Source organism: Lissotriton helveticus, chromosome 10 (assembly GCF_964261635.1).
Source record: "Lissotriton helveticus chromosome 10, aLisHel1.1, whole genome shotgun sequence".
Taxonomy (NCBI): Eukaryota; Metazoa; Chordata; class Amphibia; order Caudata; family Salamandridae; genus Lissotriton; species Lissotriton helveticus.
This window is the reverse complement of record NC_136071.1, coordinates 41,027,558-41,053,835: the sequence shown is the minus strand read 5'-3', so window position 1 is coordinate 41,053,835 and position 26,278 is coordinate 41,027,558. Positions and strand designations below refer to the sequence as shown.

The window sequence follows — 26,278 nt, the reverse complement described above, 5'->3', positions numbered from 1 at the left end:
AGGAATCTAATACTAACTACTGTTTCTTACAGATATATCGTTACCGAAGGTAAGTAACTTGTTCATCTGAAAGAAACAGGTTAGTATTAGATTCCTTACCTTAGAATAGATACCCCAGCAATACCAACCCCGGTGGTGGGTCTGCGAACCAATACAATCCTACACCAGAAAATCCTGGAGGACCGAACGGCCAAAGAAGCCGTCCCTCCGGACTTGACTGTCCAGGCAGTAGTGCCTCGCAAAGGTGTGCAGCGAGGCCCACGTAGCCGCCTGGCAAATGTCCTGCAAAGGGACTCCCCGGCCCAGGGCAGTAGTAGCCGCCGTGGCCCGAGTGGAATGTGCCCTCAGCCCAACAGGAGGCTCCTTCCGAGCCAAAGAGTAGCATGCTTTGATGCACAGGACGACCCACCGAGAGATGGTTCGTTTCTGTACCGCCCTTCCCTTCTTCTCACCCACGTAGCCAACAAACAGTTGGTCATCCACCCGGAACTGGCGTGTGCGATCCATATAAAATGAAAGCGCACGTTTTGGGTCCAGACGATGGAGCCGCTCTTCATCTTTTGAAGGATGCGGAGGCGGGAAGAAGGAGGGTAAGGTGATGGACTGCCCGATGTGAAAAGCAGAAACTACTTTGGGCAGGAAAGAAGGTCTAGTCCTAAGAACCACCTTGTCTGGATGAACGGACAAGAAAGGAGGTTTTACAGAAAGAGCCTGGAGCTCACTCACTCTCCTGGCAGAGGTGATGGCAACCAGGAAGGCCGTCTTTAAAGTCAGAAGACGGAGAGGACAGGAATGAAGCGGCTCAAAGGGAGCGCACATCAAGAAAGTCAGAACCAGGTTCAAGTCCCACTGAGGCATCACGAACGGAACAGGTGGATACATGTGCGTGATGCCCTTCAAGAATCTCGTTACAATAGGGGACTTGAACAAAGATGGCTGATCAGGTAGCCTTAAGAAGGCGGAAAGGGCAGAAAGGTAGCCCTTGATAGTGCCCAGAGCAGAGCCCTGCTGGGCAAGAGAGAGAAGAAAGAGGAGAACCTCGGAGAGAGGGGCAGAAAGGGGATCCACAGCCTTTGCTGTGCACCATGCCACAAATCTGTTCCACCGGCAGGCGTATACCGACTTTGTGGAGGGACGCCTGGCTGCCAGAATCACATCACAGACTTCAGGAGGCAAGTCAAATGGCCTCAACTGTCGCCGCTCAATCTCCACGCATGGAGGTGGAGACTGGACAGGTTCGGGTGGAGGACCGTCCCCTGCTGCTGCGACAGAAGGTCCTCCCGAAGGGGCAGGCGGATCGAGGGACCGACTGACATGCTGAGTAGCTCGGGATACCAGTACCTTCGAGCCCAGTCCGGAGCCACAAGGATGACTTGGGCCCGGTCGCGCCTGATCTTCTTCAGCACTCTGGGCAGAAGTGGTATAGGCGGAAAGGCGTACAATAGACCGCAGCTCCACTCGCGCCGAAAGGCGTCGCCGTGCGAGTGCCGTCTTGGAAACTCCAACGCGCAGAACTGATGACATTGCGCGTTCTCTTCTGTGGCGAATAGATCTAACCAAGGCTCTCCCCATTGCAGAAAGAGGCCTTTCGCCACGTCCGAGTTCAGACGCCATTCGTGATCCACCGAGCACCGACGGCTGAGTTCGTCCGCCCTGGCGTTCAGAGAACCTCCCAGGTGTTGAACCGTCAGAGTCACGCCCTGACGTTCCAGCCATTGCCAGAGACGCCGGGCCTCCTGGCAAAGGGTCCACGACCCCACTCCGCCCTGCTTGTTGCAGTACCACATGGCGGTGGTGTTGTCCGTGAACACCTGCACTACACTCCCGTTGACAAAGGGGAGGAATGCCTTCAGTGCTAGGCGAATCGCCCGCAGCTCCAACATGTTGATATGGAGCCGGGACTCCGCCGGAGACCAGATGCTTCTGATCTCCGCCTCTCCCAAGTGGCCTCCCCAGCCCTGGAGGGACGCGTCCGTCACAACTACGTGCTCCGGTTGGGGAAGGGAGAGGGATCTGCCTCTGACCCAATCGCGGTCCGTAAGCCACCACTGCAACTGTCTCGCAGTGCCCTCCGAGATCAGGACATGGTCGGATAGGTTGCCTTGATGCTGGGCCCACTGAAACTTCAGGTCCCACTGCAGAGCCCGCATCCGCCACCTGGCGTGATGCACCAGAAGGATGCAGGAGGCCATCAGCCCCAGAAGCCGCAGCGTCAACCTGACCGAGACCCGGGATAACGGCTGAAAGATGGGAATCAGAGCCTGAATATCCCGGACCCGCCGTTCCGGAGGATAAACCCGAAACTGCGCCGAGTCGAGAACCGCTCCGATGAAAAGGAGCTTTTGAGAGGGACACAGGTGTGATTTCGGCACATTGATGGAAAACCCCAGCTCGTGCAGGAGGTCTGCCGTCATCTGAAGGTGGTGGACGACTGTCTGGGGCGAGCCCGCCTTCAACAACCAGTCGTCGAGGTAGGGGAAGACTGAAACCCCTAACCGGCGCAGATGAGCTGCGACCACCGCCATCACTTTCGTGAACACCCGTGGGGCGCTGGTAAGGCCGAATGGGAGCACGATAAACTGAAAGTGCTCGTGGCCTACCGTGAACCGCAGGTAACGCCGGTGGGCCGGCAGGACGGGGATGTGAAAATACGCATCCTGCAAGTCCAACGCCACCATCCAGTCTTGCGGGTCTAGAGCAGCCAAGACCTGAGCCAAAGTCAACATCTTGAACTTCTCCTTCCGGAGGAAGCCGTTGACGTTCCGTAGATCCAAGATAGGACGCAGGCCCCCCTTGTCCTTCTTGGGTACCAGAAAGTAGTGGGAATAGCAACCACACCCTACTTCTGGCCCAGGAACGCGCTCGATGGCCCCCTTGGCCAAGAGGGCCGTAACTTCCTCCTGCAGAAGTGTCAAGTGGTCCCCCGACACACGGTGGTTCTGCGGTGGCATGGCTGGAGGAGTGGTCTCGAAGGGGAGGGAGTAGCCCCTTCGGACGAGCTGCAGCACCCACCTGTCCGATGTGATAGTGCGCCAGCGGGAGTGGTGATGGCGAACCCTGCCACCCACTGGCGTCACATGGGCCTGAAAGCTCGGACTAGGAGGATTTGGAGGCTGATGCTGCGGGGGGAGGTGTGGCCTGACCTCGCCGTTGTCCCCTACCGCCTCCACGGCGGAATCCACAGCCGCCACCGCGTTGAGAAGTGTTCTGCGGTGCTTGGCTGGCAGCACGTGTGGGACCGCCCCTTCCTTGGCCACGAAAGGAGCGAAACGAACCCGTTTGCTGGCGCTGGGTCGAGAGACCCAAGGACTTGGCTGTGACCCTGGAGTCCTTGAAGCGCTCAAGCGCGTGGTCCGCTTTGTCGCCAAACAGGCGACTGCCATCGAACGGCATGTCCATCAAAGTATTTTGGACATCCGTCGAAAAGTTGGCGGATCTCAGCCAGGCGTGGCGACGAATCGCCACCGTCGTGGACATCGCTCTGCCCAGCGAGTCGGTCGTATCAAGACCACACCTGATGGAATATCTCGCCGCGTCTCGGCCTTCAATCATAGCCTGGCCGAGCTTGTCCTGTACCTCCTGCGGGCATTGCGGCAGACACTCCGCGACCGTATCCCACAGAGAGTGGGTGTAGCGGCCCAAGAGGCATGCGGTGTTGCAAGACCGCAGTCCCAGACTCAGGGACGAGAAGACCTTCTTTCCATACTGGTCGTACCTCTTTGATTCCCGATCGGGCGGGGCCGACGGGAATGCGGTTTGGGAAGTCGAGGCCTGGATCACCAGACTCTCAGGGGTGGGATGGGTGGACAGGAACTTAGGGTCGTCCGGACACGGACGGTGGCGTCTGGCCACGTTCCTATCAACAGGCGAACCTGAAGCGGGCCTGGACCACGTGCCCAAAAGAACGTCTGTCAAGGCTTCATTGAACGGCAGCAGAGGCTCCTGTGGGCATGACTGCGGTTGGAAGACCTCGGTGAGGATGTTAGGCCTCACTTTAGCGACGGGGAGCTCAAGGCGTAAAGCCTTGGCAGCCCTCATCAACACCACTGAATAAGCAGCCCCAGCCTCCGAAGCCACAGTAGGAGGCGAGACAAAACCAGGGTTAGGAGAATCGTCCAGACCACTGGCCTCACCCAAGTCACCTGTCCAGTCCACGTTGTACTGACACTCGCGTGACAGAGGGTCCTCAGACCCCTCCCAACCCTCTCCATAATCTTCATCCTCACCATATTCTGAGTCAACGATGTAGACCGGCTCCTCGGGGCCAATGGGCCCCATCGGCGCCGGACTCGGCGTCGGGCGACGCCGGTCCGACTCCGTGTCCGGAGTAGGAGAGGGAATGGGGGTGGCGCCGCCCGGAGCCGGCGCCGGAGCCCCGACGCCGGCCGGAGCCGGCGACGGAGTCGCGGCGCCGCGTGGAGGCGGCACCATGGGTTGCCCAGATGGAATCGGCGCCGGAGAGGCCGGCGGACCAGCCGGCGTCGACCCTGAAGGACCCAGCGGCGCCGGGGCAGGAGCCGTCGGCGGCGTCGGGGCCGGAGCACCCGACGGCGTCGGAGCAGGAGCACCCGAACCGCTCGGGCCCCCGGACGGGACCACCGGGCCCGCAGGCGCCGTAGGCCCCGCCGGAGGAGACAGCGCCCTCATGGCCATGAGGAACTCCTCTATCTCCTCGCGCGACGCGCCTTGCCCAGGGACCGACGGGTATGGAGCAGGCAGCGTCGGCGACCCACGCGGGGCTACCCGAACCCCCGGCCGCATCGCGCGAGCGTCGGGGGGAGTCGGGGGTGCGATGACGACGCCCCGACTTCTTGTGTTTCTTACCTGAGGAACCGGAGGAATGGTGACGACTTCCGGAGCGCTCGTGGCGGCTCCGCGACCGTTCTCTCGACCGCTCCCTCGACCTCCGGCCGGACCGGGACCGCGCGGAGCCGCAGGGGACGCCTGCAGACGACGCCTACCGACGCGCAGGGGTACTGCTACGCAAAAGTTTCCGGATCCAGACTGACGCCTGGGGATATTCTAAGGTAAGGAATCTAATACTAACTACTGTTTCTTACAGATATATCGTTACCGAAGGTAAGTAACTTGTTCTACTCGTCAAGGCCCGGCAGTCGACGCAGGACTCCACGTCGTGGTCCGCGCCCAGGCACCGGAGGCAGAGTCGATGGTGGTCGGTGACCGACATCGTGCGATCACACCCGTCACAGTTCTTAAAACCGGGCATCCTACCGGCACCTTAAGAGTTAGAGTTAATCAAAAAACTTTGGTCAAAAGACCGGAGCACTGCTCTTCGGATCTGCGCTAACTGGCGCGGAAAAAAGAAGAACTGACGTCAGCGCGCGGAGGCGGCGTCTATATACTCCAGCGACGTCATCACGGCGCACGACGCCGACGACGGACGCGGAGCCGCAGGGGACGCCTGCAGACGACGCCTACCGACGCGCAGGGGTACTGCTACGCAAAAGTTTCCGGATCCAGACTGACGCCTGGGGATATTCTAAGGTAAGGAATCTAATACTAACCTGTTTCTTTCAGATTATACACACTTTCCGTGTCTTGTAATCAAGGTCAAACCTTCACTGAAAGATCCTATTAAAAATAATGTTTGTGCAACCAATTCTTATATGCATCTGTTACAGGGTATCAAGACATTCATCTCACGTACAGACATTATTTCTGTAGTATAACTGTTAGTGTTATCCAGGCAAACTTTAGGAGGCTCTAGGGTGTGCTAAAGGCCAGTCTCAGGGCCCTGGGGACAGTGGGTGCCTCCTTCACTCTGCAGTCTGGGAGGATTCTGGGGCGAGGGATTATTTTGCATCACACCAAACCTAGCTTAAGATTTCCTGCCTCCTGCGACTTGACAGAACATACTTTCAGGTGGCCTTCTTCTCCTACAAGGCACTCTAATGTGCTACTGCCATCTGTTGGGTCAAGAACCTGAACCAATAGAGTGGACTTTGAGAGTTGCAGTATATAGACATTCTAAGGATAAATTACATAACCCTGCAACTCTACAATTCTAATTTTCTGCACTTATGTCAATATGTATGTCCATTCAGCAGATATCAGAACTGTGCCACATTTACCATAAAAATCTCTAACATTTAAAACATTCTTAGAATGGTGTAGGTTTCAGTTCTGTTTCTACATTACTGTAACTTGATTATGCATGTCTGTTGATCGTATTTTCACTCTATTTCTTTGAGTAGAATGTTACTGGTTTTATATGTTGTCATACTGTCTAAAGCACTTTTAATTACCTTTTGTGTTCTCTTCCAGCTATAAAATGCAAAAAAATAAATACACAGACTTTTCTTTTCAATATCCTCAAAACCGTCCTTGGCGGCGGCGCAATAGACCCAAGTACAGAGGCAACTGTGATGGTGTTGAGTTTGAACTAACTGAAACCTGCATGCAGAGCAAGGAAACATCAAAAACCCCAAACACTGAAGCTAGTTTAAAAAAAAAAATCAGATTGTGAATGTTGCTCGCGTACTGTCAACATGAAGGTCTAAGGAGGGAAGCATGACTTACTGAGATTAGGAAGAACACCATACAGGTGAGAGAGAAGCCGCTGGTGTATCCCAGGTACCCTAGAGGGAAGAAGAAGAACAGCGGTTAGCAGAGTGCGGCCAATGGGAGTGCATCTACCGAAGACCATACCCAAATACCCTAATGGGGAACAAGATAAATAACCAATACCAGTGTGATTATAAAGGAAGTGCACATATCCCAGGTATGTTAAAAGAGAGGAAGATAAATCATTGTTAAATGTTTGCTAATGAATGATTATCTATCACAGGCCCAGCCCAAATTTATAACTCACAGTCACTTATCAAAATGCAAACAAATCCTCTAAAAATACTAACATTCACCTAATAGAAAAAATTGAACAATATACAAATAAAAGTCTACTATGAAGAACAGGGTGCACATTTATCCTGGAAAAAGGTGAATTCTGGCATTGGACAAGATCAAAACACTCCTTTTTTTAATTGAATATGTATATTTCTGTCCTTGGTGGATATGTCAGTCTCTTCCAGGCACAATCATCCAAGCTGCAGTCAGAAGCATCAATTTTCAACTGCTAAACCCAAGCACTAACTATTGACTTTTAAATACAATGCCTGTCAATCAGAGCGCTGGCTTCACAGACTTCCAGATATGTCAGTGTTTTTTTTAGGAATTCCTGTCAAGTGACTCAATGAAATCTCTGTCTTATCGACAACAACAGACTGTGTGAAGTAGCCAACCCCTTTACGAGCAGGACCTAAGATCAGGTGGCTTACAGAAGTGTTATCTATAGCAGGCTTCTCCAACAAGTAGCTCAGGAGCTGCTGGAAGCTCTCCGACTACCTGGAGGAAGCTCTCTTAGCACATCTACTAGATTGGAAGCTCTCGCTTGTAGAAATAATAATATATTTGTACCAAAACTGACAAGCGTGTTCTTAAGACAAAAATGTGTGTATTTTCAGAACTCATAAACTGATATTTGAAGAAAAACTTTTGCATTTCCAAAATATTTTGATATTTGAGTGATAAATGTTATTTCATTGCCGCACTATGGATTTTATTAATTAACTATGAAAAGACATTCCAAAGTGACAACGCCTTTTTTTACATTTCTGCTGTCAATCCTGCCTGCTACACCGAGGGGATCACTGCTGGGAATCTTGCATAGGGTGGTGGAGACTAACGTAATCGTCTCTGGTATGGTCACTATTACAAGACTAGTAATATTAGTAGCTCTCAATGAGTTTGTATTGAACATAAGTAGCTTTTATTACAGAAAAGGTTGAAGACCCCTGATCTAAAGAGTTTGTAGTAGCAAGGTGCTTAACAGAAGAACATTCCGAAGAATACATACAAACTGGGCGAATAACATAAGAACATTTTGAAGACTATACACAAGCTGGGTGATTAACAGAAGAACATTCCAAAGAATACACACAAGCTGGGAGAATAACAAAAGAAAATTCCAAAGAGTACATACACGCTCTGCAATTAACAGATGAACAATCTGAAGTATACACACACGCTGGGAGATTAACAGTAGTACATTCCAAAGAATATACACAAGCTGTCTGATTAACAGAAAAATATTCCAAAGAATACACACACGCTGGGAGAATAACAGAAGAACATTCCGAAGAGTACATACAAGCTGGGCAATTAACAGAAGAACATTCCGAAGAGTACATACAAGCTGGGCAATTTCACAGAAGAACATTCTGAAGAATACACACAAGATGGGAGATTAACAGAAGTGTATTCCAAAGAAAACACACACAAACTGGGTGACTAACAGTAGAACATTCCAAAGAATACACACAAGCTGGACGATTAACAGAAGAACATTCCCGAAGAATACATACAAGCTGGGCAATTAACAGTATACATTCCAAAACATTCGTACAAACTGGATGGTTAACAGAAGAACATTCTGAAGCACTCTTACAAGATGGTCAGTTTAGAAGGATACATTCCAAAGCACTTGTACAAGTTGAGCAATTACCAGAAGAACATTTCCAAAGCATTTGTACAAGCTGAGCAATTAACAGAAGTATATTCTGAAGCAGTTGTACTACTTGGGCGATTATCTAGTCAACCTTTCGAAGCATTCATAGAAGGTGGTAAATTAAAGGATATACATTCCGAGATGATACGTGGGCGGAAAAATAGCAATACATTACTAGGCAGTTGTACCAGCCAGTTAAACATCAGAAATACAGTAATAAGCAGTCACTCCAGTCTGGATAAATGGCAGTACCCCTTCTAGGCATTTGTAAAAACAGAAGTACATTTCAAAGCATTCACTCAAAGTAGTCAAATAATAGAAGCGCATTCCAAGGCACACAGACATTCCGGGCAATATACAGTATACACAAACTTACCAAGGTGTTTCATTAGGGCAAGTGGCAGGATGATGCAAATGCTGACAATTATGATTAAAATATTTCCATTCAGGTACCAGTCTCTGAAAAAAAAAAAAGACAATTTTTACAGAGACTGCAAAAATTTGGTAAACAATTTCACTGCGCGTTCCCATGTCCAATAGTGTGCGCCGAAACTAACAACAAGTGGGTAAAGGGTGTTTGTGCCTGTATGCAAGCTTTTACTTGAAGGGGCCGTCCAGTGTAAAGAAAAGTCATCTTTTCCCACTTCTGCTTTACAAACAATCACCAACGACAGGCAAGTTAGAATGTTCAACTGGTTGATGACGTCAGCTTGCATCTTGAGACATATTCATTGGATGACCATTTTAAAGGTCATGCTGGGATATGATGCCTTTCTTGCAATATTTTCATTGGGTGCACCATTTAGGAGAAGCACCTACTTGTGAAAATTTCAAATTCCCACTGAAGCCTAGCTTAAAGTACATGGGACGAACATGAAATTATTTTGATTAATCGAAAGCACTGAAAGATGCTGCCTAACCAGGAGTGACAGAACTGACACACCGCAAACATTTTTCAGCAGCGTTCACATAATGGACAGATTCGCATGCTTGAATTCTAACCAGTCGTAAGGATGGGAAAACAACAGGACATAATTCAAGTATGTGAATCTATGAAAGATCCAGCGCTGGAGTACAAAAGTATATTGCCTGCAACTACAGCTCTGCCAAGCACTGTAGATCATTATGCATCCTTTACAGATTCACAGTCTTCAATTATTCACACTCCACTGAGATTACCAGCCCAGCGACTGGGAACAGAATAATCCGATTATGTGAATCTACGAAAAACCTTATAGTGGAAAACTAGAGACACCTGGACCTAGCGACAGCAGCTGGCGAGCCTAAGTTGCAAAGTTTCTACCAATGCCGTGTATTCATCTTTCTTTTGTAAATGAAAAAAGGACATTCATTAAGGAGGAGTGAGGTGGTGTTTTGCCATCAGTTTCTACTATAAAGTACAGAACAAGAGGACATATTTAAAGAGACTGCAATATATATTTACTCTTGAGAGACAGATATGCACAAAAATATTGGAGACTCTGTTGTTCTGTTAAACGAGTGGCCTCTACACAGAGGCCACTCGTTTAACAGAACAACAGAGTTGACCAATGTCGGCAGATCAGTTTCGGGTCGACAGTCAATAAAATGATACCAAGCCCACGCCCACATTATGCGGTACGCTTTGTCATAGAGATTTCTCCTCACTATGGCTGGAAGGTTATGTCTATAATGTGCTGCTGCTGGGCAGCTCATAGGAAGATACTAACTTTTTGTGAAAATTCCTTATGAAATAATGTGGACAGGTGTCTACGCTAGCTCTCTGAGTACTTATTCCCAAATATGTACCAAATATTAAGACGACATCCCAGGATCAAGCTAAAAATATGTGGCTGTAAGAAAACTATATTTTATTCTTGTCTCTTCCTCTCTCTCACTCACAAGATTAAAAACACACCAAGACAGTTTTATTAAGCCCGCTCGTGTCATATCTGTCAACATGTTTCAGTCTTTGTAAATGCCAATGTAGAGTCCCAGGCATTCGTCAGGACACAAGTCTTTTTGGGTGCTTGCTATCTTCCCAAGTGATAAGGTGTAATCTTAACAAGATACCTCTGCTTAAGAATTTTGCTCGGGTTCTGGACAGTAGAGTTCCATTTGATAATGTAACCTGCTGTGTCTTTTTGCCTTCTTATGATGGAAAGTTGACTTGACACTGGCTTCTAGTTGCAGATCATGCCTCCTGCAGTTGGTCAGGTATGCCAAAACCTCGCCAGATTTGCCATTGCTTCCCATGACAAGCAAAAGATAGTCAATCACTAAACCATCACTCACCTGTATCCTTATGCCCACCGTAATTCACCATGGCTTTCTCTAGGTGTGACCACGCTGAGTCTAAATGACCCTCCTTGAAAGCCAGTGCCCCACCCTAAGTCACAAAGGCCCACTTTAACCCACTCTTGATTATCCTTAGTTACTGTGGCCCACGTGATTCCCCATTTCTCAACCAAGTCCTTGTGACAGTAACCCTCCACAAGCCACTGTGGGGGCGTGACACCGCGTCCTAAGTCACCAAAGTCCACTCTAAGCCGCTATTGCCTGCTGGGATTCAATTTGGCCCACTCCAAGTCTTGGTGGCCTACCACATATCAGCTTGTCTAGCCTAAATCTTCATTGCCCTATTTCTCCCACACCATACTTCCCCACACCCCACTTTTCTCTGAGAACCTGTGGCACATCCCAAGTCTGAATAACACACACTAAGCCACTCCAGCTTACCCCAAACCTCTAGGGCCTACTCTGGATCACAGAGTGGACCACGCTAAGGCAATGTACCCCTTCTGCGGCGTAGTGGCCTTAACCGAGTCAACATGACCCAGTTTCAGGCATGGTAGCCCACCAAGGTCTGTGTGAATATCGAAACATAATCTTAGCAAAATACAAGGGAAGGTAAATTCATAAAAGAACAACAAGATTAAAAGAACTCTAATTCATTTAATAGGGAATCATGTTAAAAACAACCATTGTACATACTAATAAAACATAAGTTTAGACAATCCATAAAAAACAATTTAAGCAATTTCAATACAATACATTCATATAAAATTAAAAAGCAAAATTTGGTGGCAATGAATATTTTCCGACGTGCGTTTCGGCGTTACAAGAGACGCCTTCTTCAGGAGCCACAATTTCCGTATGCTAATTGTAGTTGTTTTAGTCTTATCTGGCGACCAGGTTTACTTGACGCTGTCAGAGCCAGTTGCTCGTAAAGCCGGGTAGCTATCGCCAATATATATTTCAATTAGTAGCGTCACTTTTCTACTTTAAAATGTTCTTGATAGGTTTCCGAAAAAATCTTGAAAGCTGCCTATAGCAACGTAACAGCGTTTCAATGGCCAATTACTGTACCAACTTCGTAATTTCAATTCAATCGATAAGATTCTAGATCGATAATACACGCCAGGAACTGCGTATGTAATCACCCGGGCGCTGCAGAAGATAGCTGCTGGCGTCCCGCGGCCGTTGAGACTAATATCACCTGCTCCAATTACGGGCTCGTTTTTATATGCAGGACCGGAACGTTACCCATAAAAATCTTAAGAGCTGCCTACAGCAATGTTGTAACGTTTCAATGGCTGATAACTGTATCTCCTTCGTAGTTAAAAGATCCACTCGATAAACACGATAGACCAAGCCGGATGCTGCATACGTGTATGTCCGGGCGCTGCAAAGGATAGCTGCTGGAGGCCCGCCGACGTTGGAAATAAAGGTCACCACAGTTCATCCTCTTTATTTTGCATATCATGAGCTACTGTGGGTAGCCCAAGCCACAGTGGCCTACCTCAAGTTTCTGTGGTCCACTACGGGCCATTGCAGCCTTCTTTGAATTACCATGGCCATCACTGAGTTATCACTGACTACACTGAGTCACCATGGCACTCGCCCAGTCAAGTCACCATGGCCCACTCAAAGTTAGCATTGCCCACCCTGAGTCGGTATTGCCCACCAAGAGTCGACGTTGCCTAACCTGAGCCACCATGTCCCACCTTGAGTTGCCATGGCCCACCATCAGTGGCGTCACTAGGGGAGTGCGGGGGGTGCGGACCGCACCGGGTGACACCCTCACATGGGGGTGACACCATCTGGTTGCGCCCCCCCCCCCCCCCAGCAGGCCTCTGTACATGGCACCCCCTGCACCGCACCCGAAGGCCTCGGAGAGACTCGATCCGCTTTAAAAACAAAAGCGAACAGAGATATTTTCTCACCTATTCGAATTAAAATGTTCTCATTAGTTAAAGTTTGAAAAGTGTAGTAATGAGGGGCCCCCGCCATTTATATGGAAAAAGACACGGTGCTGAAGAGGGGTGGTGGAAATTAGCTTTTACTTTAGCTGTTTCATATCGTAAAAACATTCTCACGTCTACAAACTCGCTGGTGCCTTGTACACAGATTTCTTTTTGCATCTTGAAAATCTTTAAAAGAGAAACCACATGAAAGCGGCAGAGAGTGTAAAAGGGGGGGGTCCTGCCCCCCCCCCAACCCCCCCCCCCCCGGGGTTTAATGTGCGAGAGAGAGGGAGCTAGAGGGAGTAAGAAGACAAAGAGAGAGAGAGAGTTAGAGTGAGAAAGAGAGAGGGAGCTAGAGTGAGAAAGACAGAGAGAGAGGGAGCTAGACAGAGAGAGGGAGACAGAGGTAGCTAGAGGAAGTAAGACAGAGAGAGAGAGGGAGCTAGACAGAGAGAGGGAGCTAGAGGGAGTACGATAGAGAGAGAGGGAGCTAGAGGGAGCAAGACAGAGAGAGAGGGAGCAAGACAGAGAGAGAGGGAGCTAGAGGGAATAAGAGAGAGAGAGCTAGAGGGAGCAAGACAGAGCGAGAGGGAGACAGAGGGAGCTAGAGGGAGTAAGACAGAGAGAGGGAGCTAGACAGAGACAGAGGGAGCTAGAGGGAGTAAGACAGAGAGAGAGAGGGAGCTCGAGGGAGCTAGACAGAGAGAGGGAGCTAGATGGAGTAAGACAGAGAGAGAGGGAGCTAGACAGAGAGAGGGAGCTAGAGGGAGTAAGACAGAGAGAGAGGGAGTCAGAGGGAGCTAGAGGGAGCAAGACAGAGAGAGGGGGAGCTAGACAGAGAGAGTGAGCTAGAGGGAGTAAGATAGAGAGAGAGGGAGCTAAAGGGAGTAAGACACAGAGAGAGGGATCTAGAGGGAGTAAGAGAGAGAGAGGGAGCTAGAGGGAGGAAGACAGAGAGAGGAGCTAGAGGGAGTACGACAGAGAGAGAGGGAGCTAGAGGGAGTAAGACAGAGAGAGAGGGAGCTAGAGGGAGTAAGACCGAGAGAGAGGGAGACAGAGGGAGCTAGAGGGAGCAAGAGAGAGGGAGCTAGACAGAGAGAGGGAGCTAGAGGGAGTAAGACAGAGAGAGAGGGAGCTAGAGAGAGTAAGCCAGCGAGAGAGGGAGCTAGACAGAGAGAGGGAGCTAGAGGGAGTAAGATAGAGAGAGAGGGAGCTACAGGGAGCTAGAGCGAGCAAGACAGAGAGAGAGGAAGCTAGAGGGAGTAAGAGAGAGAGAGGGAGCTAGAGGGAGCAAGACAGAGAGAGGGAGCTAGAGGGACCAAGCCGGAGAGAGAGGGAGCTAGAGGGAGCTAGCGGGAGTAAGACAGAGAGAGAGGGAGCTAGGCGGAGCAAGACAGATAGAGAGGGAGCTAGGGGGAGCAAGACAGAGAGGGAGCTAGAGGGAGCTAGAGGGAATAAGACAGAGAGAGAGGGAGCTATAGGGAGTAAGACAGAGAGAGGGGGGGCTAGAGGGAGTAAGACAGAGAGGGAGACAGAGGGAGTAAGACAGGGAGAGAGGGAGCTAGACAGAGAGAGGGAGCTAGAGGGATTAAGATAGAGAGAGAGGGAGCAAGACAGAGGGAGAGGGAGCTAGAGGGAGTAAGAGAGAGAGGGAGCTAGACAGAGAGATGGAGCTAGAGGGAGTAAGACAGAGAGAGAGGGAGATAGAGGGAGTAAGACAGAGAGAGGGAGACAGAGGGAGCTAGAGGGAGAAAGACAGAGAGAGAGGGAGCTAGACAGAGAGAGGGAGTAAGACAGAGAGAGCGTGAGCTAGAGGGCTCTTGACAGAGAGGGAGCTAGAGGGAGTAAGAGAGAGAGGGAGCTAGAGGGAGCAAGACAGAGTGAGAGGGAGCTAGAGGGAGTAAGACAGAGAGAGAGAGAGCTAGAGGGAGCAAGACAGAGGGAGAGGGGGCTAGAGGGAGTAAGAGAGAGAGAGGGAGCTAGAGGGAGCTAGACAGAGAGAGGGAGCTAGAGGGAGTAAGACAGAGAGAGAGGGAGTCAGAGGGAGCTAGAGGGAGCAAGACAGAGAGAGGGGGAGCTAGACAGAGAGAGTGAGCTAGAGGGAGTAAGATAGAGAGAGAGGGAGCTAAAGGGAGTAAGACACAGAGAGAGGGATCTAGAGGGAGTAAGAGAGAGAGAGGGAGCTAGAGGGAGGAAGACAGAGAGAGGAGCTAGAGGGAGTACGACAGAGAGAGAGGGAGCTAGAGGGAGTAAGACAGAGAGAGAGGGAGCTAGAGGGAGTAAGACCGAGAGAGAGGGAGACAGAGGGAGCTAGAGGGAGCAAGAGAGAGGGAGCTAGACAGAGAGAGGGAGCTAGAGGGAGTAAGACAGAGAGAGAGGGAGCTAGAGAGAGTAAGCCAGCGAGAGAGGGAGCTAGACAGAGAGAGGGAGCTAGAGGGAGTAAGATAGAGAGAGAGGGAGCTACAGGGAGCTAGAGCGAGCAAGACAGAGAGAGAGGAAGCTAGAGGGAGTAAGAGAGAGAGAGGGAGCTAGAGGGAGCAAGACAGAGAGAGGGAGCTAGAGGGACCAAGCCGGAGAGAGAGGGAGCTAGAGGGAGCTAGCGGGAGTAAGACAGAGAGAGAGGGAGCTAGGCGGAGCAAGACAGATAGAGAGGGAGCTAGGGGGAGCAAGACAGAGAGGGAGCTAGAGGGAATAAGACAGAGAGAGAGGGAGCTATAGGGAGTAAGACAGAGAGAGAGGGAGCTAGAGGGAGTAAGACAGAGAGGGAGACAGAGGGAGTAAGACAGGGAGAGAGGGAGCTAGACAGAGAGAGGGAGCTAGAGGGATTAAGATAGAGAGAGAGGGAGCAAGACAGAGGGAGAGGGAGCTAGAGGGAGTAAGAGAGAGAGGGAGCTAGACAGAGAGATGGAGCTAGAGGGAGTAAGACAGAGAGAGAGGGAGATAGAGGGAGTAAGACAGAGAGAGGGAGACAGAGGGAGCTAGAGGGAGAAAGACAGAGAGAGAGGGAGCTAGACAGAGAGAGGGAGTAAGACAGAGAGAGCGTGAGCTAGAGGGCTCTTGACAGAGAGGGAGCTAGAGGGAGTAAGAGAGAGAGGGAGCTAGAGGGAGCAAGACAGAGTGAGAGGGAGCTAGAGGGAGTAAGACAGAGAGAGAGAGAGCTAGAGGGAGCAAGACAGAGGGAGAGGGGGCTAGAGGGAGTAAGAGAGAGAGAGGGAGCTAGAGGGAGTAAGAGAGAGGGGGCTAGAGGGAGTAAGACAGAGAGAGAGGAAGCTAGAGGGAGTAAGACAGAGAGAGGGAGCTAAGGGAGCAAGACAGAGAGAGAGGGAGCTAGACGGAGTAAGAGAGAGAGGGGGAGCTAGAGGGAGTAAGAGAGAGAGCGGGAGCTAGAGGGAGTAAGAGGAGAGTGGGAGCTAGATAGAGTAAGACAGAGAGAGGGAGCTAGAGGGAGTAAGACAGAGAGAGAGGGAGCAAGAGGGAGTAAGACAGAGAGAGAGGGGGCTAGAAGGAGTAAGAGAGGGAGAGAGGGAGCTAGAGGGAGCAAGACAGAGAGATAGAGGGAGCTAGAGGGAGTAAGGCAGAGAGAGAGAGGGAGCTAGAGGGAGTAAGAGAGAGAGAGAGGGAGCTAGAGGGAGTAAGAGAGAGAGCGGGAGCTAGAGGGAGTAAGAGAGAGAGTGGGAGCTAGAGAGAGTGAGACAGAGAGAGGAAGCTAGAGGGAGTAAGGCAGAGAGAGAGGGAGCTAGAGGGAGTAAGGCAGAGAGAGAGGGAGCTAGAGGGAGTAAGAGAGAGAGAGAGGGAGACAGAGGGAGCTAGAGGGAGTAAGACAGAGAGAGGGAGCTAGACAGAGAGAGGGAGCTAGAGGGAGTAAGACAGTACCTAGCACCGTACATTTCCGACAGAGGTGGTCCATGCGGTAAGTCGTGAGGGGGTGACACCATGAGTTACCCGCACCGGGTGACACCAACCCCAGTGACGCCACTGCCCACCATAAGTCGCCATGTCCCACCTTGAGTCGCCATGGCTCACCACAAGTGGCCATGTCCCACCTTGAGTCGCCATGGCTCACCACAAGTGGCCATGTCCCACCTTGAGTCGCCATGGCTCACCACAAGTGGCCATGTTCCACCTTGAGTCGCAGGGGCTCACCACAAGTTGTCATGCCCCACCTTGAGTCGCAGGGGCTCACCACAAGTTGTCATGTCCCACCTTGAGTCGCCATGGCTCACCACAAGTGGCCATGTCCCACCTTGAGTCGCCATGGCTCACCACAAGTGGCCATGTCCCACCTTGAGTCGCCATGGCTCACCACAAGTGGCCATGTTCCACCTTGAGTCGCCATGGCTCACCACAAGTGGCCATGTTCCACCTTGAGTCGCCATGGCTCACCATAAGTGGCCATGTTCCACCTTGAGTCGCCATGGCTCACCACAAGTGGCCATGTTCCACCTTGAGTCGCCATGGCTCACCACAAGTGGCCATGTTCCACCTTGAGTCGCCATGGCTCACCACAAGTGGCCATGTTCCACCTTGAGTCGCCATGCCCCACCATAAGTTGTCATGTCCCACCTTGAGTCGCCATGGCTCACCACAAGTTGTCATGTCCCACCTTGAGTCGCCATGGCTCACCACAAGTGGCCATGTTCCACCTTGAGTCGCCATGGCTCACCACAAGTTGTCATGTCCCACCTTGAGTCGCCATGGCTCACCATAAGTTGTCATGTCCCACCTTGAGTCGCCATGGCTCACCACAAGTTGTCATGTCCCACCTTGAGTCGCCATGGCTCACCACAAGTGGCCATGTTCCACCTTGAGTCGCCATGGCTCACCACAAGTGGCCATGTCCCACCTTGAGTCGCCATGGCTCACCACAAGTGGCCATGTTCCACCTTGAGTCGCCATGGCTCACCACAAGTGGCCATGTCCCACCTTGAGTCGCCATGGCTCACCATAAGTTGTCATGTCCCACCTTGAGTCGCCATGGCTCACCACAAGTTGTCATGTCCCACCTTGAGTCGCCATGGCCCACCTTGAGTCGCCATGGCCCACCTTGAGTCGCCATGGCCCACCACAAGTTGCCATGTCACACCTTGAGTCGCCATGGCTCACCACAAGTTGCCATGTCACACCTTGAGTCGCCATGCCCCACCATAAGTTGTCATGTCCCACCTTGAGTCGCCATGGCCCACCATAAGTTGTCATGTCCCACCTTGAGTCGCCATGGCCGACCACAACTTGTCATGTCCCACCTTGAGTCGCCATGGCCGACCACAACTTGTCATGTCCCACCTTGAGTCGCCATGGCCGACCACAAGTTGTCATGTCCCACCTTGAGTCGCCATTGCGTAGCCACCGCTCCCCCAGTCCGGAGACCACCATACCTGTGACCTGCGGTCTTCTTGTTGCCGAGTGTGCACAGAGTACATGAAGCTCCGTTCTTGCGTTCTTGCACAGGCCATTCCCCGCGTCTTTCAGGCCAGTGCCTCACAACAAAGCCTGGGGCAGCTGGCCTCTACCCTCCCCTGCCCCCCCCCCCCCTTGCCCCGGAGCTCCACCACTGGCCCTGGCATGGCCGGTTCCCAGGGCTGCGCTGGTCGCACAGAATAAAACAGCAAAGGCTTCAGAGCGCTGTGCCAACTGGGTGGAAGGAGCGCCCTTGGGGATCAGTGGCAGTGCACCGCCTCCTTCGAACGCGTACTCTGCCCACGTTCCCACAGTGCGTCTGCCAAGGCTTGGTTTTTTTTCAACGTTTAAATGAAAAGCACAAACGACCCCGCCCGCAGCGCAGCACCCACGAGTCACTCGGGGACGAGAACAGCCGGTGCATCAAGAACCCGGGACCAAGGCCACGAGCAGGGAGGCGCTGCGGGGCGCGCTGGGACTCGGTCCACACAGGGAGACGTTCTGAGTGCATTCAAGCAAGCAGACAGATGACTTGAACGGGAGGGGTGCGAGACTAGAAGGCTGCAGTGTTTCATGGGATACCTAACCCGCCATGCACATGCCACATCTGCCAGCGGTTTGTGATATGACTGCTGCCGTTAGATGGGGGAGGGACATGGCAGGCCCGGCCTTCGCGGTTGCAGACACTGAGCCGTTCCACCAGAGGGCGCTGTCTCCTAAGAGATCCGACCCTGGAAGGGTGAGACGGCTTCGGTTGGTGCCCGTGAGGGCCCTGACCTCCAGAACAATACACCACAGTTAACTCAACATGGGAAGTTCCTCCACCGGATGTGGGGGCGAACAGCAGGTGAGATCAAGGAGACGGATGTCGGGCATTTGTAGGCTGGTGATACAGCAAGACTAGGATGAGCAATCCTAACCCATAGATGTGGCGTAACGGTCAGAGATGCCGACTTTCGAAATGGGTAACCAGGTTCGAGTGTCGGCGTCAGCACAACATCCTGTGGGCCAGACAAAATCCTAAACTTACTACTTTTGGAATTCACAGAAGTTAGGATTTTGTCTTAAGTTTGTCTTAAGTCAGACTTAAGACAGACTTAAGACAAAATCCTAACTTAAGTCTGTTTTAAGTCTGTCTTAAGACAAACTTAAGGCAACATCCTAACTTCTGTGAATACTAAAAGTAGCAAGTTTAGGATTTTGTCTTAAGTTAATTCTGTGAATCGGGCCCTGATTCTGAGCAAACCACTTCATCTCCCTGTGCCTACCAAAAAAATGAATGTATCCTTGATGTAACATAACCGATGCTCATGTAAAGCGCTCTACTACCTTTGGGTCGAGTTCGCGATAAATAAAACTGCAACAGAAAGTAGAGATGTATGACCCTAGAGTGGGTCTTAAATTAGGACCTTTCCTTAACCAGAAGCTGATAAAGAGCTTCAACAGGGGGTTGGAAGTGGCCTTACTTTCTCATCCCAGATTTGAGTGGAGCGGCAGTGTTTAGACTAGGGGTGGGCGGAATTTGCGCAGTCGCGCTACGCAAAGCTCTGCGAAACGATAAGAAATCTATGCGAGCACGCAGAGTACCGCAAACATGCGAATTGCTTGTTCCGCCCGTTCGCAATGCTTTTTTCCGGTTGGCGAACGCTGTTTGCGTGCTCGGGGGAAAATATCCCACAAACACGCATTTTCAAATCACGAGAAAGTAAAAAATTTCTGCGGAGCCGCAGAATTTTTGGCATTTCCGCGTTACCAAAATTCCACAAATTCCGCGAGCGGAACGGAATTTACCGACCAGGCCTAATTTAGACCCTTTGCACTCTAACGTCTTATTCGGGAGACCGGGTCGCCAAAGCAATACCTTTGGTAGGGTAGAAGGATGGTATGGCTCAAAGCCGTGGTAGGCAGTGGAAGGCAATCTTGGACAATGCTCACTTATTGGGTGAAGGACAAATTGCTGCAAACCTTGGAAGATGGTGCAGGGAGGATTCCCTTGAGTCCAGCCAGGAGAGATGGGTTCAGAAGGCCCAACGACGAGCTGAGGTTTTGCACAGCTCAGCAGAGTGAATGTTTTTCCTCCCAGGAGGGCCTGCTTCAGGGAAGAAAACAAAGGACACACAGAGGATGGATAGAATGCAGAGCATATCAAACATTCACCCCAGTCTAGAGATCTGGGTTAAATCCATAATTCTTTTGCTCACCATACCACCCCAGTTTAGACCTGGCCATATGCAAATCAGTCTTGACCCTGTGCCTGGGAACAGTCCAGCCCGAACTGCCAAGCCAGGTCCTTCCTGGACAGGAAACAAGCATCCTAGGACCGTGTTTTGAGCATCACCTCTCATCAGCAAGGCTAGCTTGCATCCAGTGGCATGGCGAGCAAGGGACCCACGTCTGGGCATACCCGACGCACTTAGAGCGAGAAAACAAAGGCGCAGCATCTTCAAGTTTGACGCAGATTTGGGTGACACGACTCAGTAGATCTGAAATCCAACATTTTGCTGCTCTAGAAAGACAAGAGGAGGCCAGACAGATGTTGAACAGGCTTGGCGTGAATGTGGCAATAAGGAAAAAACACATTCAGTGGGAATTGCTGTGCAGAAACGACAAATGATAAGGCTGTCTCGAAAAAAGATCTTCGATGGAAGTACCAGGCCGAAATGGAAAAAAATAAGCCAGTATAGAAAAATGTCCTATAGCAGAAAAGGGTGTAAAAATCATATTTTCTTGTGCTTTGGTACGCCACTCAAAATGAAAAAGTGTTTTGGCATTTAAAACCGTAAATGTTTTTATAGGTTGAAGGAGTCTTGCCTCGAGTCAAAACCATTTTCGGGTGGTATTGAAGACTAAAGTTTAAAAAAAAAATGGGGGGGGGGGGGGGGGGGGACATTCCTAGAAGTAAAAGCACCCCTGTTCCCCATTCCTCCTGTGAGGATATTTCCTGCAGGGTCATTCCGAAATAATTTATCATAAAACAAGTAATTCCTCGCATGTGTATTGCCTTGTACTTCAATGTATTGCCTCGGCAGCCATAGAACTGGCTTCTTCCAATACCCTCTCTGCAGCTCGTAGCTTTTAAAGTTACATTTTCTAAAACGAGAACACATACTTTCGGGTATTCCTCAATCCTTATTTGAACATGGATATCATATTTGAAATAATCTACTCACACATCTTAGGTGTAGGCCCATAGTTTTGATCTCAGATGTCCCGTGCACCTTGATAATTCAGGTATCACATTTCCTTCTATTATTTTAAATGAAACCACTCCAGAGCCCATTCATTTCATGGTACCTCAGCTGAAAGCTACAACTGGTGCCTTCCCCCTGATGATGGGCTTCACAGCACTAGATTCGTACCCTCTAGGAACTAGGCAGACAGGTCATCATCTCTCCAGGCACAGGCTGTCCCCCGACAGCAATATAGCCCCCCCCCCCTTCATCTGCATGCCTTCCGCTTCCCTGGTCTAGCAGCGGTCGCAGGTGGTAGCAGGAAAGCAAAAAGAGCTCTGGCAGATGGGCCAGGGGAGGGCATGGGAACGGGGAAAGGGGTTCCAGATGTGTGCGCTTCTAGCATGGTGCACAGCCAGATGTGAGTACGAACAAGGTCAGGAGCTGGCCCAGCTGTTACACTCTGTAAAACAGGGCCTCTTGTGAAGTAGTGGCAGCCTGTACTGTCGCCTACAGAGGGGCCTTGGGGGCTCGGTGCAGGGTCCCTGCTGCCCCTGGCAAGGGGTAGAGTGTGGCTCTGATTAAAGCCTTGGACTGAGAAGGAGTAGTTTCTGTCCTGTAACTCCAGTTCTGTAGTAGGGGTATCTCTGTTATAGTCATAATCTAGTGAATAGTCCCGCCCATGTGCGTGGACCCCGGAGCAATCAAAAATAATCTCTTACAGTGTCAAAAAATGCAGAAATGCATAGACACTTAAGAGAGAATTTAAAGACAGATAATGCAGCCAAAAAGGCTACACTGTCCAGTACTTCAACTAGAAATTCCACCATAAAATCCACATAACAGCAAAGCCTGTACAGATTTCCCTTGCTTAACAGCAAAATCCCTCAGAAATGATAGAGAGAAGAACCTGGACAGACAAGCCCCATAGGCTGCCATTATGTGGCTTAAATAGGATACTGTGCCTTTAAGGAACCTTCCAGAACCTTCTCCCAGTATCCCAGAATGCATAGCAGGTCCAACTTAGTTTCAGTTCTTTTTGAAGGCGTAAAAAACGCCAGACCTGTAGCATTATGTACATGAATAACTCTCCACCGGGGAGGCGGGAGGGCGCTTATGACTATAACAGAGATACCCCTACTACAGAACTGGAGTTACAGGACAGAAACTACTCCTTCTGTAGTAGGGGATCTCTGTGTATAGTCATAATCTAGTGAATAGAATGGCAAGCCCATCCCCAAACCAAGCGGCGGTGGAGAAGAGAAAATTACGCCACTATTGTGCGAACAGATTCCGCAGCGAAGCCTGCCCAACATGAGCGTCTGCCCTGGCATCAGCGTCCAGGCAGTAATGCTTAGCAAAGGTATGGACCGACTTCCAAGTGGCCGCCTTGCAGATCTCTGCGAAGGGAACATTACGAAGCATAGCTGTCGTGGCAGCTTTGCCTCTGGTGGAATGAGCCTTAGGTTTACCCCCTAAGGTCTTATTAGCTTTGCAGTAACACAATTGTATGCAGGACACAATCCACCTCGAGATGGACTGTTTAGAGGTAGCAAGACCAGTCCTGACTGAGCCATAATTGATGAACAATTGGTCTGACCTACGAATATCTTTAGTCTTATCAAGATAAAACTTCAGCACCCTCCTCACATCCAGGGAATGTAAAGACCTTTCCGCTGGAGACGAAGGATTCTGAAAGAACGTTGGTAAAGTGATAGTCTGGTTGATATGAAAATCAGAAACAACCTTGGGAAGAAACTTAGGGTGAGTACGCATAACAACCTTAGCAGCATGAAATACAGTATAAGGTTCCTGGCAACACAATGCCTGAATCTCACTCACCCTGCGGGCCGATGTAATGGCCACGAGGAACGCCGCCTTCCAGGACAGGTGCTGCAACGAAGCCTTATGAATGGGTTCAAAAGGCTCCTTCATCAATCTGGACAGCACCACATTCAGGTCCCACGAAGGCGAAGGAAGCCTGACAGGAGGGAATACTTTCTTCAAGCCTTCCAAAAAATCTTTGATCACAGGGATCTGGAAAAAGGAAGTCTGTGAAGGGCCTTTCCTGTAGGCAGTCAAAGCAGCCAGATGAACCTTAATGGAATGAACATTAAGGCCCGACTGCGCCAGATGCAACAGATACGGAAGGATGACATCTTCCTTGCATGTCGTAGGGTCATAGTTCTTAGACTTGCACCAGATGCAAAACCTCTTCCACTTGTAAGCATAAGAAGTCCTAGTGGAAGGTCGCTTAGCCTCCTTCAGTATGTCCATACAATCCTCTGGGAGATTCAGATGGCCATATTGCACTATTTCAGGAGCCATGCCGCCAAACTCAAAGACGAGAGGTTGGGGTGCACCATCCGCCCCCCCGAACTTCGTTAGAAGGTCCGGCCTGCACGGCAGCTTCATGTGAGGAAGGAGAGACCGGTGAAGCAGGTCCGTGAACCACCACTGTCTGGGCCATTCCGGGGCAATCAGAATCCTTCTCGCCCTGGAGTGGGACAGCTTGATGAGAACCGCCGGAATCAGGGGAATTGGTGGAAAAGCGTACAGAAAGCTGTTCGACCAGTTGATCCATAACGCGTTCCCCAGCGTCCCCGGCTGGTAGTACCTGGAGGCGAAGCCTCGGCATTTGCTGTTTTCGGCGGTGGCGAACAGATCGACGTCTGGAGTTCCCCACCTTGCGAAGACTTCTCCTAGAACTTCGTCGTTTATGACCCATTCGTGGTTTTCCTGAATGAGTCTGCTCAGTTTGTCTGCCTGAACATTCTGCACACCTGGCAGATGGGTAGCCGTTATCGACAGTCCTCGAGCCAGAAGCCAGTGCCAGATCGCCTGCGCCTCCTGCGACAGAGTGCGTGATCTCGAGCCCCCCTGCTTGTTGAGGTAATACATCGTTGTCGTGTTGTCCGTCTGAACAAGCAGCGAGTCGGTCTGAAAGGACGGATGAAAAGCCTTCAGTGCCAAGTGAACAGCTCTGAGTTCCAGGAAATTGATGTGGTACGTGGACTCCGTCTGGGACCACGTCCCTTGAATCTGCAGGTCTCCGGAGTGCGCTCCCCAGCCTTGGAGAGACGCATCCGTCACGATGGTCTGTGTGGGAATGTCCTTGTGGAAGGGAACACCTCTGAGAAGATTCTCCTTCGATCACCACCACTTCAGAGACTGAAGAGCATGTAGAGACAGTCGTATCTTGTCGTCCCAGGATCCTCTCCTCTGGTCCCACTGATCCTCCAAGCACTCCTGCAGCGGTCTCATGTGCAGCCGCGCATGTGGCGTCAGGAAGATACACAAGGCCATCGATCCCAGCAGAGAAGACACCGTCCTCACTGTCGTGGATGGAGCGGACATGAGAGCCTGAGCCTTCCGAAGGAGTGATAAACGTCGCTCTTCCGAAGGAGACACGCTTGCTGACAGCGTATTGATGGAGGCTCCCAAGTACTGGATACACTGGACCGGAGTCGGGACAGACTTGGACATGTTGATGTGCAACCCCAGCTTGTTCAAGAGAACGCACGTCTTCTGGAAGTGCGCTTGAGCTTCCGAGAAGGAGGAGGCGTTGATCAACCAATCGTCCAGGTACGGGTAGACAAACACCTTGTTCTTTCTCAGGTGTGCCGCCACTACTGCCATGCATTTCGAGAATGTCCTGGGCGCAGACTTCAGCCCGAAGGGAAGCACCGTGTACTGATAGTGATTGGTGCCGACCTGAAAGCGCAGAAACTTCCTGTGTTTGCATGCAATTGGCACATGGAAGTATGCATCCTGTAGATCTATGGCACACATCCAGTCTCCTCGTTGCAACTGAGGATAGATCTGATGCAACGACAGCATGCAAAACTTTTCTCTGCGAATCCACTTGTTTGCCTGTCGCAAGTCCAGAATGGGCCTGAACTCGTTCTAGTCCTTCTTGCGGACGAGAAAGAACCGAGAGTAAAGACCTCTTCCTCTTTGAGACAGAGGTACGTCCTCTATCGCCCTTTTCCTCAGCAGGATGTCTGCCTCCGCCTGGAGCTCGCGCAGCTGGTACTGCGAGCTGACCGGAGGGATCGATGGAGGAGGGCTGATGAACCGAAGACTGTATCCATTGCAAACAATATTCAGCACCCACTTGTCCTGAGTAATTTTTCTCCACTCTGCCAGAAAAAATTGAACACTTCCCCCCACCGGAGCGGGTAACGGACGAGGGGGAAGTAACCGCTCAGGGTCGAGACCCGGCCGGGCCCTTGGTCGCGGTAGAGGACTGCTGAGCCCCTCTACCCCTCTGACGCTTCTGGAAGGGTCTTCTGTATGGCTGCTGTTGTTGCTGCTGCTGATGTTGTCCAGAAGACTGACCCCTTCCACGACCCTGCGACCCGAACCGCCGCTGGAACTGGCGGTAGGGTTTCTTTTCCTTGGGCTTCTCCAAGCCCACCGCCGTCAGGGTCTCCGCCTCGGCCTTCATCCTGGCCATTTCATCCGCGTGTTTCCCGAAGAGGGTATCTCCGGAAAACGGCAGATTCGCCACAAGTTGTTGCGCTTCAGGCTTAAGCGACGTCAACCTGAGCCAAGCATGGCGTCTCTGGTTTATACCGTGGCAGTATCCATGCGCGGACAGCAGGGAGATATCTGCCGCGGCACTGATGGCCTGGTTAGAGACCAGCATCCCCTCCTGGACGATCTCCATGAAGTCCTCTCTGCGGTCGCGAGGAACGAGGTCCGCAAACTGCTCCATCGAGTCCCACAGTGAACGGTCATATCGTCCCAACAGAGCCGAGTCACTGGCGGCCTTCATCGTTGTGGAGGACGTCCCACACTCCTTCCGTCCAGCAGAGTCAATCCAGCGGCTCTCCTTATCAGGAGGCACAGTGGATGCAGGGGAGGTGGCATGGAGCTTCCGAGCCGCTGTCACGATCACCGAATCCGGTGTCGGGTCCTTTCTCAAGAAAGCTGGGTCCGACTCTGGAGCTCTGTAT

At 51.1% G+C, this 26,278-nt stretch overlaps 1 protein-coding gene across 3 annotated transcripts in view; it reads right to left on the bottom strand.

Moving 5' to 3' along the window:
* The window catches only part of SLC38A5 (solute carrier family 38 member 5), a 414,747-nt gene that overhangs the window by 47,155 nt on the left and 341,314 nt on the right, over positions 1 to 26,278 (bottom strand). For all 3 annotated transcript variants that reach the window (XM_078664699.1, XM_078664701.1, XM_078664700.1), the window contains 2 exons: positions 8,901 to 8,983; positions 6,541 to 6,599 (listed from right to left, as the gene is read on the bottom strand). In XM_078664699.1, coding sequence (XP_078520825.1) covers positions 6,541 to 6,599; positions 8,901 to 8,983 — 142 coding nt within the window. The remainder of the gene's footprint in view (positions 1 to 6,540; positions 6,600 to 8,900; positions 8,984 to 26,278) is intronic.